Source organism: Rhinatrema bivittatum, chromosome 5 (genome assembly GCF_901001135.1).
Source record: "Rhinatrema bivittatum chromosome 5, aRhiBiv1.1, whole genome shotgun sequence".
NCBI classification, from domain to species: domain Eukaryota; kingdom Metazoa; phylum Chordata; class Amphibia; order Gymnophiona; family Rhinatrematidae; genus Rhinatrema; species Rhinatrema bivittatum.
In genome coordinates, this window is record NC_042619.1 from 99,071,251 (window position 1) to 99,092,966 (window position 21,716).

Consider the following 21,716-nt stretch of genomic DNA (forward strand, 5'->3'; position numbering starts at 1 on the left):
GGAGTAGGATACTCTGGAGACCGGCTTGAAGGTGGGCCGGGCAACAGATAAATTATATCCTTTGCCCAAGGACACCCTGGAGCTCGTGGGTTCCAAAGGTGAATGCCTCCATGTTGGCTGTAACGAAGATGATTCTGTTAGCCTGTGCAGCTGCTTTGAAGTATCTTCAGGACAGGAAGATTGAGGTCCATTTGTAAAAGATCTTTGAGGTGTCAGCGCTCAGCATTCGGGTTGCAGTATGCAGCAGTTTTGTGCTTTGAGCGTTGGGTACAACAGCTGCAGTTTAACAGGTCCATGTCCTTTCAGGAGGCGAAACAGGCTGAGCAGCTGGAAGCTGTGGTAGCCTATGGTGTAGATGCACTGTATAAGCTTAGCAGGACATCCTCTAGGACCATGTCGGATGTCTCGGCAAGGAGACTGCTGTGGTTAAGGTCCTTTTGGAGGAGCTGATAAACATCTTTGAGACAATAAGGTTCACAAGTTGCCTGAAGATAAGCCTAAAGGGGTGAGGAATTAGTCTTCTGGACGTGTTTACTTCCCAGGGAACAGGTGTTTTTGTCAAGGGTTGTCCTCAGCACACGTTCAGAGACAGGCCTCGGGGAGGCAGCAATGCTGGAACCAGTCTTTTCATCGGCAAAAGCCCAACAGTGATGGCTCCGACCAGAGTGGCTCTGGCGCCAAGTCAGCACAATTAAGCGAGGCCGGTCCACTCCTCAGTCTCCTTTATAGGGGGGGTCAACTGTTTTACGAGGGGTGGACCGCAATTATGGACCAGTGGGTCTTAAGCCTAATAAAATAAGGTTACGCTTTAAAATTTGCTCTTCCGCTTTGAGATCTGTTCATGGTCTCCCCTTGCGCCTTTCAGGAGACTGGTCGTTCAGCAGACTCTGGACTAGCCACGGAGCCTAAAAGCTATTGTCCCGGTACCCGTGGAGGAGCACAGGAAGGGATGTTACTCCATTTACTTCATGGTTCCAAAGACGGAAGGGACTTTTCGTCTCATTCTGGATTTGAAGAAAGTAAACGTGGCTCTCAAGGTCCCTCGTTTTCACTTGGAGACTCTCCACTCTGTCATTGCGGCGGTAAGCAAGGGGGAGTTCTTGGCATCCCTGGATCTGACAGAGGCCTACTGGCTCATAGGCATTGGCCCCACCTGAGTTTGAGGTTCAACATCCTCTGTATGCATTTTCAATTTTGCGCCCTACTGTTCAGGCTGGTGATGGCCCCAAGGACTTTCACCAAAGCAATGGTGGTGGTGGCAGCAGTCCTCAGGAAAGAGGGAGTGCTAGTACATCCATATCTGGATGACTGGCTTATTCGGGCGAAGTCGGAGGCCCGATGCAGGCAAATGGTGGGTCTGGTGCTGCAGCACTTGCAGTCCCTCATCTGGAAAGTGATTTGGACAAAGTCATCTCGTCCCATCTCAGAAGTTGGAATTCCTGGGAGCGCACCTCAATACCAAACAGGGAAGGTTTTCCTGACAGAGGAGTGCATAGTCCAGTTAGTCGCAAGAACGCAGATTGTTGAAAAGCCTTGTGCCCAGGGTCTGGGATTACCTTCAGGTTCTTGGCTCATGGCACCCACATTGGAGCTTGTGCCTTGGGCGTCTGTGCATATGACACCTCTGCAGGCGACATTTTCCTGGTGGGATCAGTTCTCAGAGCAATTTCAGTTTCCTCTACCACTTACGCAAGTAGCCAGGTTCAGTCTGTCGTGATGGCTTGGTCGGCACCAATTGTGTCAAGGGGTGGACTTGGAGATCCCAGAGTGGACGGTGGTCACCATTGATGCCAATCTCATCAGCTGGGGAGCAGTCTGCCAAGATTGGTCAGTGCAAGGCCAGTGGTCAGCGAAGGAGGCACTGTGATCTATCAATCGTCTAGAGACAAGAACAGTGCATTTAGCGCTGAGGGCTTTTCTCCCCCTTGTGCATGGCCATCCTGTCAGAATCTTGTCCGACAATGTGACAGTGGCTATCAACCAGCAGGGTGGTACCAAGAGTCAGGCGGTGGCTCAGGAAGCACAAGAGCTAATCCACCTGGCAGAGCAATATCTGGTGTTAGTAGCTTCTCACATAGCCAGGGAAGTCAATGTGCAGGCGGATTTCTTCAGCAGTCAAACTGGATCCCAGGGAATAGGAGCTGTCTGAGGAGACAATGGCTCTCATCAGTGCCAGATGGGGCAAATCCCGCATGGACTTAATGGGAACTCAGCGAAATGCCAAGGTGGTCCGCTTCTTCAGTCGCAGAAGAGAACGTGGAGCAGAGGGAGTCGACGCCTTGGTTCTTTCTTGGCCAAGGGATATTCTGCTGTGTTTCTGCAGTGGCCGCTAGTATGCAAGATACTACAGCACGTGGAGCTCCATGCAAGAGATGTAATTCTGGTGGCGCCGAGTGGCCTCGAAAACCTTGGTTTGCCAATCTGGTCAATCTAGCGATAGACGACCCATTAAGGCTCTCTTATCTGCCGAACCTTCTGCATCACGGTCCCATATTTTTGGAACATGCGGCTCACTTCTGTCTCACGGCTTGGCTTTTGAGAGGAAGCACTTAAGGGACAAAGGTTACTCAAAGGATGTTATTTCTACTCTCTTGCAAGCTTAGCCTATGTGAGGGTCTGGAAGGTGTTTGAGGATTGGTGCACAGAGAAAGGTGTTCCTATGCGAGCTTATGTAGCGAATATCCTTACTTTCTTGCAAAGAGATTTGGTGAAGGTTTTGTCCTTTAGTTCCCTTAGGGTTCAGGTGGCAGCCTTGGGTTGTCTCCAGGGTAAGGTGCATGGGACAACTCTGGCTGCGATTCCGGATGTGGTGAGTTTTCTCCAAGGGGGTGAAGCATTTGCGGCCTCTGGGTCAGAAACAGTGTCCTTCCTGGAGCCTTAACTTAGTTCTGAAAGGCATGTGTGCGGTGCCATTTGAGTCTTTGAAGTGGGCTACCACAAAGGATCTTATGTTGAAGGTTATTTTCTTGGTGGCGATTTGTTCCACTAGGAGGATTTTGGAGCTTCAAACTATCATGTTGAGATCCTTTCTTGTGAATTACGGATTCAGGGGTTTCTTTGCGGACGATTCCAGCCTTTTTGCCGAAAGTGATGTTGTCTTTTCACTTAAGTCAGTTGGTGGAGCTCCCGGCTTTTCCAATTTTGGAGGGTTCAGCGCCTCATGCGAGAAGTTGCAGCTTTTGGATATCAAGCGCACTTTATTAAGACACCTGAAAGTCAAACAGCTTTCGCTTGTCAGATCAAGTTTTTGTGCTGTATATTGGTGCAAAAATAAGGGGCATAAAGGTGTCAAAGGCCACTAACAAGCCTACCCTTAAATACCTACTCGACATCCCCCAATCTAATGCCCGCTTTCGACCTTTCCCTACGCCACCAGAGTAACCATGATAAGTTTGCCCGTAGATACCACCTTGTCTACACCTCTGGTGTGGTTCGCAGAGTAATTTTATAGCCCTGTTAACCTGTCTACACTTTGTACTAGACATGAAACATTGGCTCCCCCATCTCTTTATAATGTTGGGAATCTTTATTATGGACATAAGTTTTCTGTTCCGATTTTTAGCCTTAAGCTTTCGCTCCATCATGCAACTGTCTCTGCACTTCCCAGTTCTCTGTTAACCTGTTTTTTGTAACTGCTCTCTTCCTGCTTTGTTTTTTACCCCTGTTACATGTAAACCGGCATATCTCTGATGATGGTCGGTCAAGAAAAAAACAAATAAATATTGAAACTGGTTGAAAGAGGCCACTGGCTTGGCATATATCTGTCAGGGCCTGGTGGGCTTAAGGGTTCATTCTATTCATTCCCAGGCAACCTCCTGGGCCGAATGTCAGCAACAAGAGATTTGTGGGGCAGCTACTTGGAAGTCTTTACACATTTTCGCCAGGCATTATCATTCGGATGTTCATGCCCCCAGAAGCCAAGGGTTTGGGGGAGTGTGTGATTGGAGCAGGACTCTCGCGGTCCTACCCTAGTTAGGGAAGCTTTGGTACATCCCAGGAGTCTGGACTGATCTGGGTATGTACAGGAAAAGGAAAATTCATTCTTACCTGCTAATTTTCATTCCTGTAGTACAGGGATGGCGAACTCCAGTCTTCAAGTGCCGCAAACAGGCCAGGTTTTCAGTATATCCACAATGAGCAACATGAGAAAGATTTGCATCCAGTGGAGGCAGTACATGCAGATCTTTCTTATGCATGTTCTTGTAATTAATCTGAAGAATGGCACAGGTTTTGTTTAGTCCTTCACATTTTGTTAAGGGACCAGTCTTTCTCTGTTCTAAGTTTCCACTTCCCACTGTTCGATCAGGGGATACTGATTCATGTTTGTTATTCTACGATTTGGCTTTGATATTGGTCAATACTGAGGGACTGCAGGTAGCACATTAGATTATATGCCAGCATCAGTAAAACTCTCTCTGTCTCCATCTGCTAGAAGGGAGGTAAAACCCAGGCGAGTCTGGACTGACCTGTGGTATTTTAGGAACGAAAATTAGCAGGTAAGAACAAAGTTTCCTTTAGAGGTTTTGAAAAAGTGAAGGCTCACCTGCTTGTGGCAGCTGCATTCATGCACTAAACTACAAATAAGTGTAATTAAAATGGACCTACCCGTAATTCATCCAATTTGTCTACATATACTTGCTTAGACTGATCCTCCCCTTCTTCATATAACCAATCTTCTGTCTGTGTTAGAAGATTTGAAAATCTATCAAGATCCTAGGGAAGAAGGAAAAATGCTTTATTCACAAACTGGGAGCCACGCAACTCATTTATCAATTTTTAGCTACAAATTATCAAAAAATATCAAACTTTTCCAAAGCAATATTTTATGTTTTTGAGGATGGAAAAGAAAGGCTATTTTAAAGTGATTAACTTTTTCAAACAAGTGTCTTAACACTTTGGAATCTAGGCACTTCCGATAACTGCAAAAGAAACTTCTATTAATTAATAAAAATGTATCAATTGTTAGGCAATTAACTGTGGTACAGCAGCCAATTCATGCATATATGCCAACTATATTAAAGACTCCATTGCAGCTGAACTTGAACTGGTTTACAATTTATTTTGAAGTAATTGAAGCATATTATAATACAATAAATATACAATAACATAAGGGTAGATAGTTTATAGTTTAGGGGGATTATAATTGATTATATGGAGAAGTTACTACTTACCTGATAATTTCCTTTCATCTAAGGAAGGCAAGCCAATTCACACCAGTGGGTTATGCACTTCTACCAGCAGATGGAGACTGAGTAAAGCTGACTCAATGACATATAGCCTTGCCATCAGCCTGCCAGTATCTCTAGAAAAGCCAAATTGTGGTCAAACTGATTATACTTGAACATGACAATTAACAGTCAAGCACTCAAGTTTCCAGCCAACTGGGAAACACTGAGCTCAGCAAAAAAGTTCACATCAACTAACCTTAGGGGCTGGTTATGTCACTTACCAGTCCTTTAAATAAATGAACAGAAATAACACTCATAATTCACATATAAAGGATGATCTATAAGCAAGCAGGCAGCCCAGGGTGGGTTGGATTGGCCCGCCTTCCTTAGAGGAAAGGAAATTATCAGGTAAGTAGTAATTTCTCCTTTCTCTGCTTTCAAGGCAGGCCAAACCACATCTTATTTACAAAATCTTAATATTCTGCTCTTACCAAATATTGTTAGAGGCAGATTACATCATCATTGAGCCAAATATATATTGCCAATATAATGTACCAAAGCTACTCTCGAAAAGGGTAGGAGGCTACCTGGAATCTCAAACAGCATGCGTGAAAGCCAAGTCCTCTAAAACATTACCCTAAACGTCCAAGCAGTAATGCTTGGAGAAAGTGTGTAAGGAATACCATGTCACTGTCTGGCAAATCAACAGGAGACAACTGAAGCTACGCCCACAAAACCAACTGAGCGCTAGTGGAATGCATCTTGACCTGTCTAGGTAATGGAATATCTGCAGCCATACAGTTGTGATGACTTCTTTCATCCAACGTGCTATAGTCGCTAGCGTTACCAGTTCTCGTTTACCTCCAGCATGGAGCACAAACAGTCGATCAGACTTCTTGAAGAAGTGAGTAATCTTCAAGTACAGCACCAAATGTCGCTTGACATGGAAGGCATGCCAAAGATTATAATCACGCCCACCTCTATCCCTGTCAAGCGGGGGCAGGGGAACAGGCTGATTCAAATGAAACTTCAAAACCACTTTCAGCAAAAAATTAAGTACAGTCCTAAGCTGTACCACCCCCAAATTCATTCGTAGAAATGGCTTATGGCAAGAAAGAGCTTGCAGCTTGGAGACCTTCCATGGCAAACAGATTGCTACCAGAAAAAATGTTTTCAAAGTAAGCAGCTGCAAAGAGACCATGTGGTGGCCAAAATGTAGGACTCAACAAAAAATGCAAGACCCAATTAAGGTCCAAAGAGGCACTGGAAGCCACAAGAGAGGAAGTAAATGCTTGACTCTTCAAGAACCTGGACACATCTGGATGGGAAGACAAGGATCTACCACTGACCCAACCCCTATAGCAGGGAGAGCTGCTACGCAGGTAGCAGCTCTCCCTGCTATAGGGACTCTCTGAAGTGTTAAGGCTTGGCCTTAACACTTCAGAGTGTTAAGGCCAAGCCTTTAAGTAAACCTTCCTACAAAAAATTCCAAAATTAGTGGAATTTCAACTTTAATAGAGTGAAAACCTCACCTCTCACACCAGCTCTCGAACACTCACTCTCCAAATCCTAATATAAGCTAGAGATGTAGAAAATTTCCTGGGCCACAGCAAAGTGGAAATCATAGAGGACCAACTACACTTTAGCAACCAAGCCCTTCTCAAGAGCCAAACTAAGACAAAACAGACCTAGATTGTCATGCAGTATTGGCCCCTGATGCAACAGATCCCTCCTGAGTGACAGTCTGAGAAGGCTGTTCACCAGTAACCTCTGAAGATCAGCATAACAGTTTCCAAGGCCAATCCGGATCCACTAGAAGTACAGTTTTGGTCTAACTTGCAATCTTCAAATGATCCTGCCCTCTCATTGGCCATGATGGGAAGGAATATGACACCCCACTCCGCAGCTGTACCTGAACAAAAGCATTGATTCCCAGCACTCTCGGATCTCTTCTGTGACTGAAGAACTATGGTACTTTCACATTGTTGGAGTTAGTCATCAAATCCAGGTACGACAGACCCCCAATGTGTCACTGAGTTGAAAGGTCTTGTCTTTTAGGGTAAACAGCAGTCACCCTAAACAGGATGTGCATCATGAACTTAAGGCCTACTGCTATGCACACAGACTAAGTAAAAGAGCAGATTAAAGCAATGCAGACATGGCATATACAGCCATGTGATATATTTGGCAATTTTATAACAAACTATTTTTCACACAGAGGAGAAGAGTCTGTTTCTTCATAGAGATGTCATCACCTCCCAAACGACAGGAGAACCTTGGACCAGAACTGAGAACATGTCCTTGGTAAAACTTTGTATCCAGCCTGAGATCAGCTATGAAATGAGCAGACACTTGTTTTGCTGGTGGACTCTACTGAACATATGAGAATATTCCTAAGCATCGTGACCTAGACGACATTTGCATCCCTCCAATCCTGTGGTTATAGGAGGTGGCAATATTCAATCTAGCACATTAGACCAGTGGGTCTCAACCTTTTTTCTGTCGGGACACACCTGACAGATGTTCTCACATGCATGACGCAGTGACCCATGATCGTCATGGGGCTAGATGTAAAAGTACTGTTTGCATCCATGGGAACCCCCCTGACCCACAATAATGGATGTAAAGCAGAATTATGACACTCCCCATACAACTCACCCTACAAAAAAGATATTCTTGTTCTGGTGTCATCTCAGCAACAGCAACTCAAACTCCTACTTCCAGGCTCAATAGCCCTACTTATGAAAAGACAGCAGTTTACCACCAATGCATGTCCTTTTGAGAAAACACAACAAATAAGATTGATACAAACACTTACATGCTAGTAAAATATCTCATCTTGGTAACAGACACAGAACCGACCTAACCTACTCCCAGGATATGTAGTAATGCACATCAACAACTCTAATTTCTCCTGCATTATGGAACCCTCGTGTACCCCAATTCCCTGGTCAGACCACTTTCTGATAACAACCACCTTCTCCACAAAAAAAACAGACATACACCCCACAGCACCTTTCCACCATTCACTTCAGGAAACCATGTGCTTCCGACATACTCAGTGAGCAGCTCTCCAAGGAATTCACAAACTTGGATCTATCCAACCCCAACTCAGCCGTACTCTCCTGGCACAAGATTACTGAAGCAGTAGCAAATAAATTATGACCCGCAGTCTCCAAATTAATTAACCCAACAAAAAAAGGAAATCAACCCTGGTTCTCCACCGAACTCAAACGGATAAAACAAGAACTACGACAAAGAAAACAGATAGCGCAAAGCCCCCAACTCATCTACTCTATCGACATACAAAGGAACTTTACATCATTACAGGACCTCAATTCTGAAGTCAAAAAGAGAATACTATGCCAATAAAATCCATGATCTCCAATATGATGCAAAGGCTCTTTTCTCTTATGTATCACAAATCACTCCCCCCCCCCCCCCCGTCGATACCAGACGAACAGGCACAATTCAAGGCTAACGAGCTCGCTGTATTCTTTCAGCAGAAGATTTCGAACACTCTCGCACTCCTCACAATCAACACTACCCCCCTTGCTACATTTGCCAATATCCACACTCTCACGGGAGCCAAGCTCGACAATTTCGAACTAACCTCCCCCTAAGGAGATCAAATCCCTTCTTAAGAGGCAGAAACCATCCAGCCACCCAGCAGACAACATCCCATCCAAACTTCTGCTACTTATCCCAAACACAATCTCCGAACCACTGACCAACATTATAAACTGCTTGTTAACTCAAGGTATTTATCCAGACAGTCTAAAAACCGCTGCTCTTAAACCCCTCCTCAAGAAACACAATTTAGACCCCAGAGAACTAGTTAATTTCTGCCCCATCTCTAATCCACCATTCTTAGCCAAACTAACAGAGAAATTGGTAAACACCCAGCTTTCAGAATATTTAGAAGAACACAATATCCTATATCCATCCCAATATGGCTTTCGCAAATCACGCAACACGGAAACCCTCCTCATCTCACTAACAGACCATATTATTATGGGATTGGACAAAGGCCATTCCTTTCTTCTAATCCTCCTAGACATCTCGGCAGCTTTCGACACCGTCAACCACTCCATCCTCCTGAATCGCCTATCAGACATAGGCATATCTGGATCAGTCCACAGATGGTTCAAGTCTTTCCTTAGTAACAGAAGCTTTAAAGTCAAAATTAACAATAAAGAATCACCTTCGACAAATTCTTCTCTTGGTGTACCTCAAGGATCCTCCCTATCACCCACCCTTTTCAACATCTACCTCCTCCTTTGCCAACTGTTAACAAGTCTTAAACTAATTCACTACATTTATGCAGACGACGTGCAGATTCTGATTCCTAAAACAGAATCCATCGCTAAATCACTCACGCTCTGGAATAACTGCCTACAATCTATCACCAGCCTTCTCAACAGTTTAAACTTGGTCCTTAATGCCTCTAAGACCGAACTCCTCCTAATCTCTTCCAACCAAGACAACCCCCTCCCACAGACCCACTACAACATCCATCTCACTCATACTCATGTAAGAGATCTCTGGGTAATACTCGATAACCGCCTCAACCTAAAGAAAATGATCAACATCACAACCAAAGATTGCTTCTACAGACTCCAGGTTCTAAAAAGACTCAAACCTCTCCTATATTTCCACGACTTCAGGACAGTTCTGCAAGCCTTGCTATTTGCCAAAATAGACTACTGCAGCGCTCTCCTCATAGGCCTCCCCAGCTCAACTACCAAGCCGCTACAGATTATACAGAACGCTGCGGCTAGAATTTTGACCAACACCAGCCATGGAGAACATATTACTCCCATCCTCTGAAACTTACACTGGTTACCAGTTAACTACAGAGTCCTTCACAAATCACTCACCTTAATACAGAAATCCATCCATAATCACCTTCAACTCGACCTCGAAATCCCTCTCAAACTCCATACCTCCAACAGACCAATTAGAGAAGTCTACAAAGGATCTCTGCAGGCCCCTCCAACCAAAGCCACGCGCCTCACTTCGACCAAAGACCGAGCTTTCGCGACAGCAGGCCCTGCTATTTGGAACAACATCCCCTCAGACCTCAGGCTGGAACCTTGCCTCCTAACATTTAGGAAAAAACTTAAGACTTGGCTGTTCCGCCAAGCCTTCCCAGATCCCTCGGATACACACTAGATGATTAACTCTTTTCATGAGCAATGGAACTTTATACCTCCTCTAAGTACTTAAGCACTAGCCCTGATTCCTCAATTGTATTATGTGCTTAGTTTACTGCCCTCTTAGGCCTTTCTTTCCAGCTGCTTAAGCTTCCAAGTTTACTCTCCTTGTTGAATGTAACTTTGATTCTTCTGTTTATATAAAAGTTGTTTTCTGTTACAGTTTTCCCAGTTCGATGTAAACCGATCTGATATGGTCTTTAACCATGAAGGTCGGTATAGAAAAGTGCTAAATAAATAAATTAAACTAATCTGCTCACAGTTACACCTGTATTATGGAATACACTCAAACAGGAGCAACCCTATCTATGAAAAGGCAACACTACAAATATTAAATCAGGCCCTAAAAACCAATACACCTCTTATTAGGAAAACAGAACTAGCAAGCAGCTATAGATCCCCACACAGAAATAATTGTAAAACTATACTAATAAGCAGAATAAATGTTACAAAACAGCTATGAACAGAACATCCAACAATTAAAAACTCATAAAAACTATTACAAATTCTCCAAACACCAATAAAATATTTCAAAAAAGTAGACATCACATAATATTAAATAATTTAAATGGTAGTCAATCAAGAAAAACTTAAAAAGCCACCTTTACTTACCCCCTCCAGCAGCTTTCCTACTCCTCTTCCATGCAGGCCGTAGCACACACCAGAAGCAGCAGTAGTGGCTAAGCTCTATACTCATGGACCTCTTCCTTAGGGCCCATCTCTCTCACACACACACACACACCATACCAGTCATGCCCTCATGACCAGTTTTTGTCTCTCACATACCAATCATCTCCCAAACAGTCTGACAAACAAACCAGTCACCTTCCTGAACAGTTTCTCTCATGCCATACACACACACACAGGCTTCCCACTCCCATATTCTACTTACATATACGGGCTTCTCACTCTCAGAATCACTTTCTCTGTCTCGCACACACCACACACACTCTCAATTACACAGTCATCTCCCTGAGCAGTCACTTTCACTGTCTCTCACATACACACACACATCAGCTCTCTGACCAGTTTCTCTCAATCACACACACATTCTCGCACTTACAAACAGGCTGGCTGCTTCTCTTTCTCTCATTCACTCCCCCAGCACAAATGGTAGCTGCAGCAGTCTCCTCCTCCAGCCCCTGCAGGCCAAGAAAGAAGAATCCCATCGGCCGCGGGAAGCTCATACTGCTGTCTCCTTTCCCGATTACCAGCTGCTTCGATTACACGGGGGCCGATGCTGCTGCCACCGCTACTTGTCCACGCGGCACGGCTCTTTCTCCTTCCCGCGCACCGCACTGTGTATCACTTCCTGTTCCGGGTCACGGGAGGGGGGGTTGGGCGGCAGGCGCGGGAAGAAAAGGCCAGCCGCAGGTGCCACAGCTTCTTCTAGCACTGCTGCCGTTCCCACTGGGCTTGAACGTGCTGATAGCCCGGCGGCAACGGCAGCAGGGAAGGAAGAGCAGCGGGAGAGACCGGGAGCATGCGACACACCTGCCAGTGCTTGGCAACACACTGGTGTGTCGCGACACACCGGTTGAGAAGCACTGCATTAGACCCTTATAGAACTAAATATGCAATGTTTTGAGTTGGAGAATAGAGACAGTTACCCAGATAGACTTGATTTGGACAGACATTATCCAAAACAGCCTTTAAGGGCTTTTCACCAGATGTACTTCCTGAAAACCTGGTTCTAAGAGCCTTGCTGCCAAAACTGACTCTGCAGGTCATGTCTGTCTTATAAGCTAAGACTGAGCTTTACTCAGTACACTTGCTCATTAACATGAATGCAGCTGTTTGCTAAATATTCCCTTGAAGGACTTTTGGCCAATTAGTGAATTTTATCCTTTTTCTGTCATATGTCATGGATAATTCTGAGAGACTTGCTTTTTGTTTATCTACTACAAGGGATTTTGCTGGATTAACCCTTTGCTGTCCGGGCAGACCAATGGACTTGTGAAGTACTACAGAAAGTGAGAATGCTGGCTTAAATTACTTTTCAGCTGGGCTAATCTAATTTGGCAACTGTGTTATTCTTAAGTGCAAAGTTTAGCTTAAAGGTAACATTGGAGAAATTACTTACCTAAATAACTCAGAGGTAGGGGGAATACCTGCGACTTATTAAACTTTTAAGATTTTACCTAATTTTTTTTTTACTGAGCGCAGCAGCGGGTTCTAAACCCTCTTGGCAGCCAGATGGGCGTGAGATGAGCCCCAGAGAGACTCAGTCCCCACACCTGGAAGTGATCACGGACCCAGGCTATGCAGCGCACAAGGGGCAAAGCCCCCCTGAGTCTGGCAAGAGCAGGGAGACGGAGCAGTCTCCCTCACAGAAGAAAAACACTAAGGACAAGAAGCACTTTTTTTTTTCTTTTTAAAGGAATAAAACCAATAAGTACTTGCTTGAACCTAAGAAAAAAGAAGAAGAAAAGGCTGACTAGCCTAAGGCAGAGAACCGAAGGGGAGCTGCTACACCTGCTGGAGACAGACGAATACTGAAGGGTTATAGGATAGGGTCTGTCCTAATGTGGGATGTCCTTTCAGTTTTGGTCTGTCTCCACCTGCTGGAAGGGAGGCTTAACCCACTGTCTGGACTGATCCAGGTACATACAGGGGACAGGCAATTAGGCCTCAATTTGGGAAGGGGATCAAGGTAACAAGTCTAATGGTTTCTCATGTCATAAGAGGCACATAGGAAAATTAGTTTCTTACCTGATAATTTTCGTTCCTGTAGTACCAAGGAACAGTCCAGGACACCTGGGTTGTGACTCCGCACCAGTAGATGGAGACAGACTAAAACTTGTGGGCGGAGCCATATATGCCCCTGCGCCAGTCACAGCCCCTCAGTCATACGTAATGTCAAAGTAGAAACACAACCAGAGAACTAAAACCAAAACTAGCTATAAATCGCTAAAAGAATAGAACGGGGAAATAAACACCCCTTCTGGAAACGGACTCTCCAACCGAGAGAGCTAAACAAGCGGATCCGATTAGACCAGACCAATGAGCGGACTCCCCGTTACTTTAACGTAGCACTGCGGGCGGGATCCTGGACTGATCCTTGGTACTACAGGAACGAAAATTATCAGGTAAGAAACTAATTTTCCTTTCCCTGTACGTACCAGGATCAGTCCAGGACACCTGGGATGTACCAGAGCAAACTTACCAAGGGTGGGAAGCAGAGAGTCCCGCTCGGAGTACCCTCTCTCCAGAACCCCCGGAGTCGTCAGACCGGACATCCAACCGGTACTGCCTGATAAAGGTATGCAACGACTTCCAGGTAGCCGCCCTGCAAAACTCTTGAGGGGACACCTGGGAAACATCCGCCCAAGATGCAGCTTGAGATCGAGTCGAACGAGCCCGAAGACCCACGGGAAGTGGTTCGCCCCGCACCAAGTAAGCCGAACCAATGGCTTCCTTAAGCCAACGGGCGATCTACGCCGAACCAATGGCCTCCTTGAACCAACGGGCGATCTGCGTGCGGGACGCTGCAGCTCCTTTCCTGGGACCAGAGAACAAAAAACAAACAGATGATCTGTGACCCGAAATGGATTAATGACCTCCAGATAGCGAAGGAGGGAGCCCCGTACGTCAAGCTGCCGTAATTCCCTCGCTTCTGGATCAGAGGGCTCCCTGACCGTGAAAGCGGGCAGCGCAACCGATAGAGGTACATGGAAGGCCGACACCACTTTCGGCAGGAAGGAAGGAACCGTCCGCAAAGAAAACTCCGAAATCGGAACTACGCAAGAAGGGGTCCCTACAGGATAAGGCCTGTAACTCCGAAACACGCCGTGCCGAAGCAATCACCACCAAGAACACCGTATTCAACGTGAGATCCTTAATAGGTATGCGTTACAAGGTTTCAAAACGGCGCCGCGCATAACGCGGAGAGAACCCAATCGAGGTTCCAAGCCGAACAGTGGAGACTCAATAGAGGACGAAGGTGCTTAGCTCCCCGAAGGAAACGGGATATATCCGGGTGAAGAGCCAGGGACGTACCACGGACCCTATCTCGCAAACAAGTGCCGCCACTTGGACCCGTAGAGAACTGCAAGCCAGACCCTTGGCTAGACCCGCCTGGAGGAACGCCAGAATAATGGAGATAGAGACGAAGTGGGGTCCACCCCACACTGCACGCACCATTCCTCAAAAACCCCCCCAGACACGGACATAAGCCAGGGACGGCGACTGATACCTGGAACGTAGCAACGTGGCTACCACCGCATCCGAGTAACCTTTTCTCTTCAGCCGATTCCTCGCAAAAGCCATGCCGAGAGACCGAAGTGATCCGCATCCACCAAACCGACGGGGCCCTGACGTAGAAGACCCGCCCTTCCCTGGAGCTGAAGGGGTACCGCTACTGCGAGCTGGACGAGGTCTGCGAACCACGGCTGGCGCGGCCACTCCGGTGCCACCAGGACCACGTTGGCTGGGTGCAACTCTATGCGCCGCAGAATCGTGCCGAACATCGGCCACGGGGGAAACATGTACAGCAGAACATTCGTCGGCCAGAAAGCACCAACGCATCGACGCCTTCTGCCCCCCGTTCTCGACGTCGACTGAAGAATCGCGGCGCCTTCGCGTTGTGCCACGTGGCCATCAGATCCATGTGGGGCACTCCCCACGTTTCGCAAATGAGAAGAAATGCTTCGTCCGCCAGCTCCCCCTCTCCGGGGTCCAGGCGACATCGGCTGAGAAACTCCGCCTGAGCGTTGTCGACTCCTGCAATGTGAGAGGCTGCTATATTGCTGAAATGTAGCCCTGACCAGACCATGAAGCGCTGAGCCTCCTTCGGCACTGGTGGGCTCCTTGTCCCGCCTCGGCGATTGATGTAGGCCACGGTGGCCACGTTGTCCGATATCCCTCGGACCGCCTTTTCCCGCACTACCTGTAGGAAGGCTTGCAGAGCCAGACGGACCGCTCCGGTCTCTAGTCTGTTGATAGACCACTGGGCTGGCGACACTGACCATAGGCCTTGGACCGAGCTCCCTAGGCAGACCGCTCCACAACCGGAGAGGCTGGCATCCGTGGTCTCCACCGTTCAATTGGGCACCCGAAGAGACACTCCAGAGGACAGATGACTGGAATCCAGCCCCCAGAGTAGGCTGGGCTCGCGTGTCCCCCTAGTAGAAGCGGTAAGTGGAACTCGTCGGAAACCGGCTTCCTGCGGGATAGTAAGGACGACTGAAATGGTCGCAGATAAACGAACGCCCAGGGAACCAGCACCAGCGTTGAAGCCATGGAACCTAGGACCGTAAGGTAATCGCAGACCCGCGGTCGGCGGAGAGACAATAAGCACCGTACTGGAGCTTGCAGGTTGCATATCCGCTCGTGCGACAGGAACACCGTGCCCTGCTGCGTGTCGAAAACGTCTCCCAGATAATCCAAGGTCCGCGTGGGTGTCAGAAGACACTTCTTGTAGTTGACCACCCATTCAGGGGACTGCAACAGTTGTAGGACCCTGACCACTGGCACCCGACAGTGATCCTCGGATTTCGCCCGAATTAACCTATCGTCCAGGTAAGGAAGGACCAGGAGACCTTCCCGGCGCCGCCGCGCCGCCACACGACCATCACCTTCGTGAATGTCCGGGGAGGCCGTCGTGAGACCAACCGGGAGCGCTCGAAAACAGATATTGCCGTCCTAGAACGCAGACCTGAGGAAGCGCTGGAACGACGGCTGAATGCCTACGTGAAGATACGCCTCCATGGGAGCTAGGGGGCCAAAAAGTCGTCTGGCCGTACCATGGCAATCACCGACCGAACCGTCTCCATGTTGAAGGGAGGAACGCGAAGGCATCGGTTTATACCCTTGAGATCCAGCATTGGACTGGACGTGCCGCCTTCCTTGGGGACGATGAAGTGAATGGATTAACGGTTCCCCCGCCGCGAGGGAGACCGGGACGGAAGAGGTAATCGCGTCTGTTCACATGGAGGACCCACTGGACTGACGTTACGCCGGCCCATCGCTCGAAAAACCGATACCAACCGCGCCCCGACGTTGGGAACGGCGTGCCAGGGCTGCGGTGAGAGAGAGAGAGAGAGACCGACCACCCTTCATGGCGAAGCTTCGGACTCTGCGCCCGCCGGGGCTCCCCCGCTGCCCCCGAAAGGACTGCTGTCGCTAAAGCGGGGTTCGGGAGGAGGAAGACTAAACGACTGACCGGACTACCCTTGAGGACGCGACGTCCTGGGACCACAAAAGCGGGACCTGGCTGAAAAAACGAAGACCGCGTTCTGGATCTGTCCTCGGGCCGCTTGAAAAACCCGGTTTACCCCTAGGGAAACCCGTCGTCCTCCGGCAAGTGAGAGAGCGTACCCATAGCTTTCGCGACCTCCAGGTGCAAAACCGGAGCATCCCCCTCTCGATAGAGCAGAGCTGTCACAGAGAGGTGAAAAGGAATGGAGCCCAGCCGAGACCGCTCAGGCGGCGTGGCGATTCCCAACTCCTCCAGGGTGGCGGGAAACATGGGTCAGCCCCTTCCTTATGAAGGGGCGAATCAATCCTGAGCCATCCCCTTCTGAAGCCTGTTTCTGCCTCGCCGCCCCCTGCGGTGGCGCGCCATCTCCCTCAGTTCCCCTCGGAGGAGGGAAAGGCACCTTGAAAATTTCCGGATCCGACGACGCCAAGGTAGGGTCCGTGCCCCTTCTAGGCAGTATGGCCCGTACCGGGCGCGTGGCTATGAATCGCCCCGCCGTGTTCCTTGGCCGGGGGCGTGTCTGGGCCAACGTGAGTGGCCTCGCACGCCCCCCCCCTCCGCCTGGCCATCAGGTCGTTTGTGGGCTTTACGGGCCTTAAAAAACCCTATGCCTGGCCAAATTAAATCAGGGGCAAAGAGTCCTGCAGAGTTCGCCATGGCTCCCCCAGCCCTCCCCCCCACCGCCTCCGATGGCGAACAGACCGCGGAGCCGGCCATTGGGGGGGGGGGGGGGGGAGGAGAATCCTCGGGGCCTGCCGCGCTTGGAGTCGCGCTTGAAGCCGGCACAAAGATGGCCGATTTTCCCGCGCATTTCGCTCGAGAGGTCGGCTTTTTTTTTTTTTTTTAAATCTGTTCCCGCGGCAGACGGCAAAAGCTTGGGGAAAGCCGCCGGACGGACCCCGACCGCAAAAACGAGAGGCTGCCGCCGAACAAACACCCCCCCGAAGCGAGGCCGACGACCCTGTGCCCCCCGTGCCGCAGCCTGAAGACAGCTGAGCCCGAGAGAGGCGTGCGGCGCTGGAGCCGCAAGTCGAGCAGGCCGACCTAAGCGGCCTGCTCGGCAGTGTGACAGAAAAACAAAAATTAAGAGGGAGAAAGGGAGAGGGAGGAAACGAAACGCCGACCCGACCGGTATAGAGGTAAACCCCTGCGCTCGCGCTGAAACGAGAAACCGCTCCGGTTTTCAAAATTTTTTTTTTTTTTTTTAAATTACCTGCAGCTGTCCCTCGCCACGGTCCAGCGGTCTGGCCGGGGTGAGTGAGCCGGGCTCCTCGGCAACACCCCGGCTGGGCTGTAAAGTACCACAGGATCCTCGACCCCTAGCCCAGTCAGTGCTCTACCAGGGGAAAATGGTCCCCTCAGGACCTGGTAAGCCCCCCGGGAGTAAACGACCGAGCCGCAGGCCCAACAGAACGAGCCAGGAGGCATGCCGACGCAAAACGCGGCGAAAACGGAAAGCAACGCGAGTAACCAAAATAAACTTAAGCGAAACGAACTCCCCCCTGCCAGCGGCGCCCCCCCGGAGCCAACACGGAGCGGCGACGCGAAGGAAGAGAGAGCCGGAAACAAAAGCCAACGCAAAACTTTTTTTTTTTTTTTTTTTAACAAAAACACCGCTCACTGTCCACGGTCCTGGAGCCCTAATCCAGCAGGGGTGAGTGAACCGGGCTCCCCGGTGTCACCCCTGACGCTGCTACTGGTAAAGCCGTGTCCTCGACCCTAGCAGCGGCCTCAACCAGGGGGGGGGGGGGTAGTCCCCTCAGGACCTCTCAACCCCCCGGGAGGCAGGGCGGACGGAACGACAGTGACAATTTAAAATTCAAAAAGTTAAAACTGCAGAAAAAGACCAAACTAACTATAGCCTAAACTGGCCTAAAACCAAGAAACAAAGAACCAACCCTGACAGAGTACCAAAACCAGGGCAGGCAGGAGCTGTGACCGCACCTGCACCATCTACTGGAGACAGAGTAAGACTGAGGGGCTGTGACTGGCGCAGGGGCATATATGGCTCCGCCCACAAGTTTTAGTCTGTCTCCATCTACTGGTGCGGAGTCACAACCCAGGTGTCCTGGACTGATCCTGGTATGTACAGGGAAGTACATGATATTCCCCCATAGGTTCATGCAACTTAGGGATTATTGCATGTTTTACCTATAAAAAGCAGCACTCACTGACATACAAAGACAGAGGCTAGTGCTTCTCAAAAGCAGAAGTCCTGCCATCTGTATCTCTAAAGGGTACCTGTATTGTTTATTGATATGCAATAAAAAATTGATTTGTTTCTGCAAATTTTGGTATGGTATCCTTGTGCCGAGGAGAAGTGCTTTAAGCATATTTGGCGCTTAACACCCTACAGGAACGTTCCCTCTGTCAGGAGGTCTAGAGCATAAGCCTTCACCTCACTCCTGTCCTGAGATGTCACTCAACTGAGGGAGCAAATGCTATCACCACAGGAGGTCAGAACAGCCCGTTAAATCCTGACAGGCCGAAGTCCACAAGCAAGGATGCTTGTCCACCACCTGCTGGAGACAAATATTGGCTTGCTGATGTCTGTGGTGAGCTATACGAGAGGGACTTCAGCGAGTTGTCGTTCTCCACCTGCTGGTTAGAGTGCACAACCCACTGGCGAGGACTGGCTTGCCTGGATGAAGAGGGATGTTTTGTCATGCTTTATTGCATAGAATGACTAATCCACTGAGACTGATGGATCAGCAGAATAGAAATTCTGGAAATAATTGAATTAAATAACCTGTAAAGCTTGAATACCGCTACTTATCTGGCCAAAAGTTAACCAGATAAGTTGCTCCTCCCCAAAACACTCATTTCCCATCCACCACTTAATTGGCTAAGTACATATCCAGCTAAGTGCCAGACAGTGAATAGACCCAGATATTCAGCTACCGACCAATACTCAGTGTCACTTAGCCAGGTAAGATGCCACTCACCCGGCTAAGTAGCACTGAGTATTGGTCTCAGAGTTCAACTTTTAAGTGGTCTATAAACATAAGAAATCCCACTCCTGCTCTCAACTAGGGAATCAATACAGCATCATAAACTAAAGCATCCATAATACATACTCATTAAAACTTCAAGCGGGACTCTTGTAATAAGAGACTGTGCAGGCACATCCAGCAAAAGACATCTCTCCGACATATCGGCTGCATGCTTCAATGATTGTGTGCATGATTTAGTCCTGACATCCAATTTAGGTTTCCTGTTCTACAACAGGACCTACCTTTTCGCAAACGAACTTCCCATATGGTCCTAAGAGCTTCTCTCTAAATTCATATACATATTCCTCAACTGCATTCTTGGCATCGTTTCTTTCTTTCTCCAGTTTGTCCTGCATGATCATCTTGCCCTGCCAAGTAATTTGGAGGAGATAATCAAGCAACCAGTTCTGGTGCAGCAAAACCTGTCTGCTGTACCCAAGCACAAAAAAAAACATCTCCAAAATCAAAACACCAGACACCACAACAAAACTGCATAAGGGATTAACAAGGCACTACACACTTAGTCAATTTAAATACATTAAATTGGAGTACATCTAGGGATCTTAGTTTTAAGCTTTAATGTTATTTTTCTGGGCAATTTATCAGTGTTTATTATAACAAAAATGGGGGAAGTCAGCGGACAAAAATGATTTTTCCAGGTAAATATAAGTTTTGTTCTTGTAACAAACACTTAAATTCTCAGGGAATAAAAGCTGAAAATTGTCCCCACATACATCCAAGGGTATAATGTTATAGAGTGATATGTGTCCCCAAAAGGAGAACATGTTAGTAAAAGAATTTTCTCCAGAGCTATGACCCCCAGTGATCCCTTCAGTTCCCTTTTTCCAAGCATAATCAGAGAATAGCTGCGGGAACACACATCTCTTGGATAATTTCAGCGAAGCACAGATTCCTTGGTATAGTGCAACCCCTCTCCCCAAGAGCAGAAAAAATGATTCACACTTATAAAAGCCAATGTTAGGGGAGATGGGTGGAACTTCGTTAGAGCCTTAGTTTTGTTTGGAAGTCAAGAGATATCCTAACCTTGGACAATGTTATAGATAGAACTGATAGGACATTTTCTATGCAAACTTACAGCGGTTAAAAATCACCAGCTAAGTTTTATAAGATCTGGAATCCTTTCTATAAGTGGCAGGCAAAGAATGCTTATTGTACACAAATTTTATAAAGTGGCTGTGCTTGTCTCTGTTAATGGTATATACGCCTAACAAATTTATTATAGTTAGATATTTTGATTAGAAATTTCCCACTCGCTACAATTATGTTTATTTGCGAGGGGAGGGGATTAATTGCTTTTAATGTCTTTTTGTTGTATAACATTATATAAATGATGAACATTGTGACTGTACAATTGATTTAATAAAAATAAGCCTTAATTTTAAAAAATAAAATAAAAAGAATCTTAGTTTTGATATACAATACTTCACAAAGTTTGGAAGACTGCTAAACAATGGGAATGATTATCAAAGTTAATAGTACACTTATTAAACAAACAGTAAAAATATTTGAAACAAAAGCCAATGTAGAATACACAAATCAAGATTTCATAGACTATGCAGTTTGGTCCTTTAAAGACAGACCAGATATGTTAAAGAAAGCAGTGTAATCAGCTCACTGTCAGAAATACATGATCCAATAATTCAGAAATTTCAAATAAATGTATCTGACAAGATACGATGCATTTCTCTGTGAAAACAATGTCTATATTCAAAAGGGTTGTCTGAGTAACTTTTATAGTTAATTGGACAAAACCCACGATTTCAACATCCACCCCTCTTCACCAAACTGGCTAAATATTTTTGTCTGGGTAGCTCATTATCCATACAAATTAGTGAGATAATGCTTCCAGCAGTGCCTCATTTTATGTTAAAAGTTAAGCCAGTGAGCAGTGATATTCACCACTAGATGACTAAAGTTAGCCAGGTAAGTCTGGTCAGAAAAATACCTTTCCTGATGTTATCTAGATGATTATACCTGGGAATATTCAACCTTCAGACAAGTTCTGTTGAATCCCTGGCTAAAGTTTATCCAAGCAGCTTTCTCACTCACTGGCCCATTGAATATCAACCACTCCGAGCCCATGTGTTAAAACTTGATTTGATCTCGCTACACAATAGAA

The 21,716-nt window shown here is 47.3% G+C and overlaps 1 protein-coding gene across 1 annotated transcript in view; it reads right to left on the reverse strand.

Moving 5' to 3' along the window:
• The window catches only part of HSPH1 (heat shock protein family H (Hsp110) member 1), a 216,780-nt gene that overhangs the window by 34,948 nt on the left and 160,116 nt on the right, over nt 1-21,716 (reverse strand). Inside the window, exons 14-15 of the mRNA XM_029602650.1 lie at nt 19,819-19,944; nt 4,606-4,713 (exon numbers count right to left, since the gene is read on the reverse strand). Coding sequence (XP_029458510.1) covers nt 4,606-4,713; nt 19,819-19,944 — 234 coding nt within the window. The remainder of the gene's footprint in view (nt 1-4,605; nt 4,714-19,818; nt 19,945-21,716) is intronic.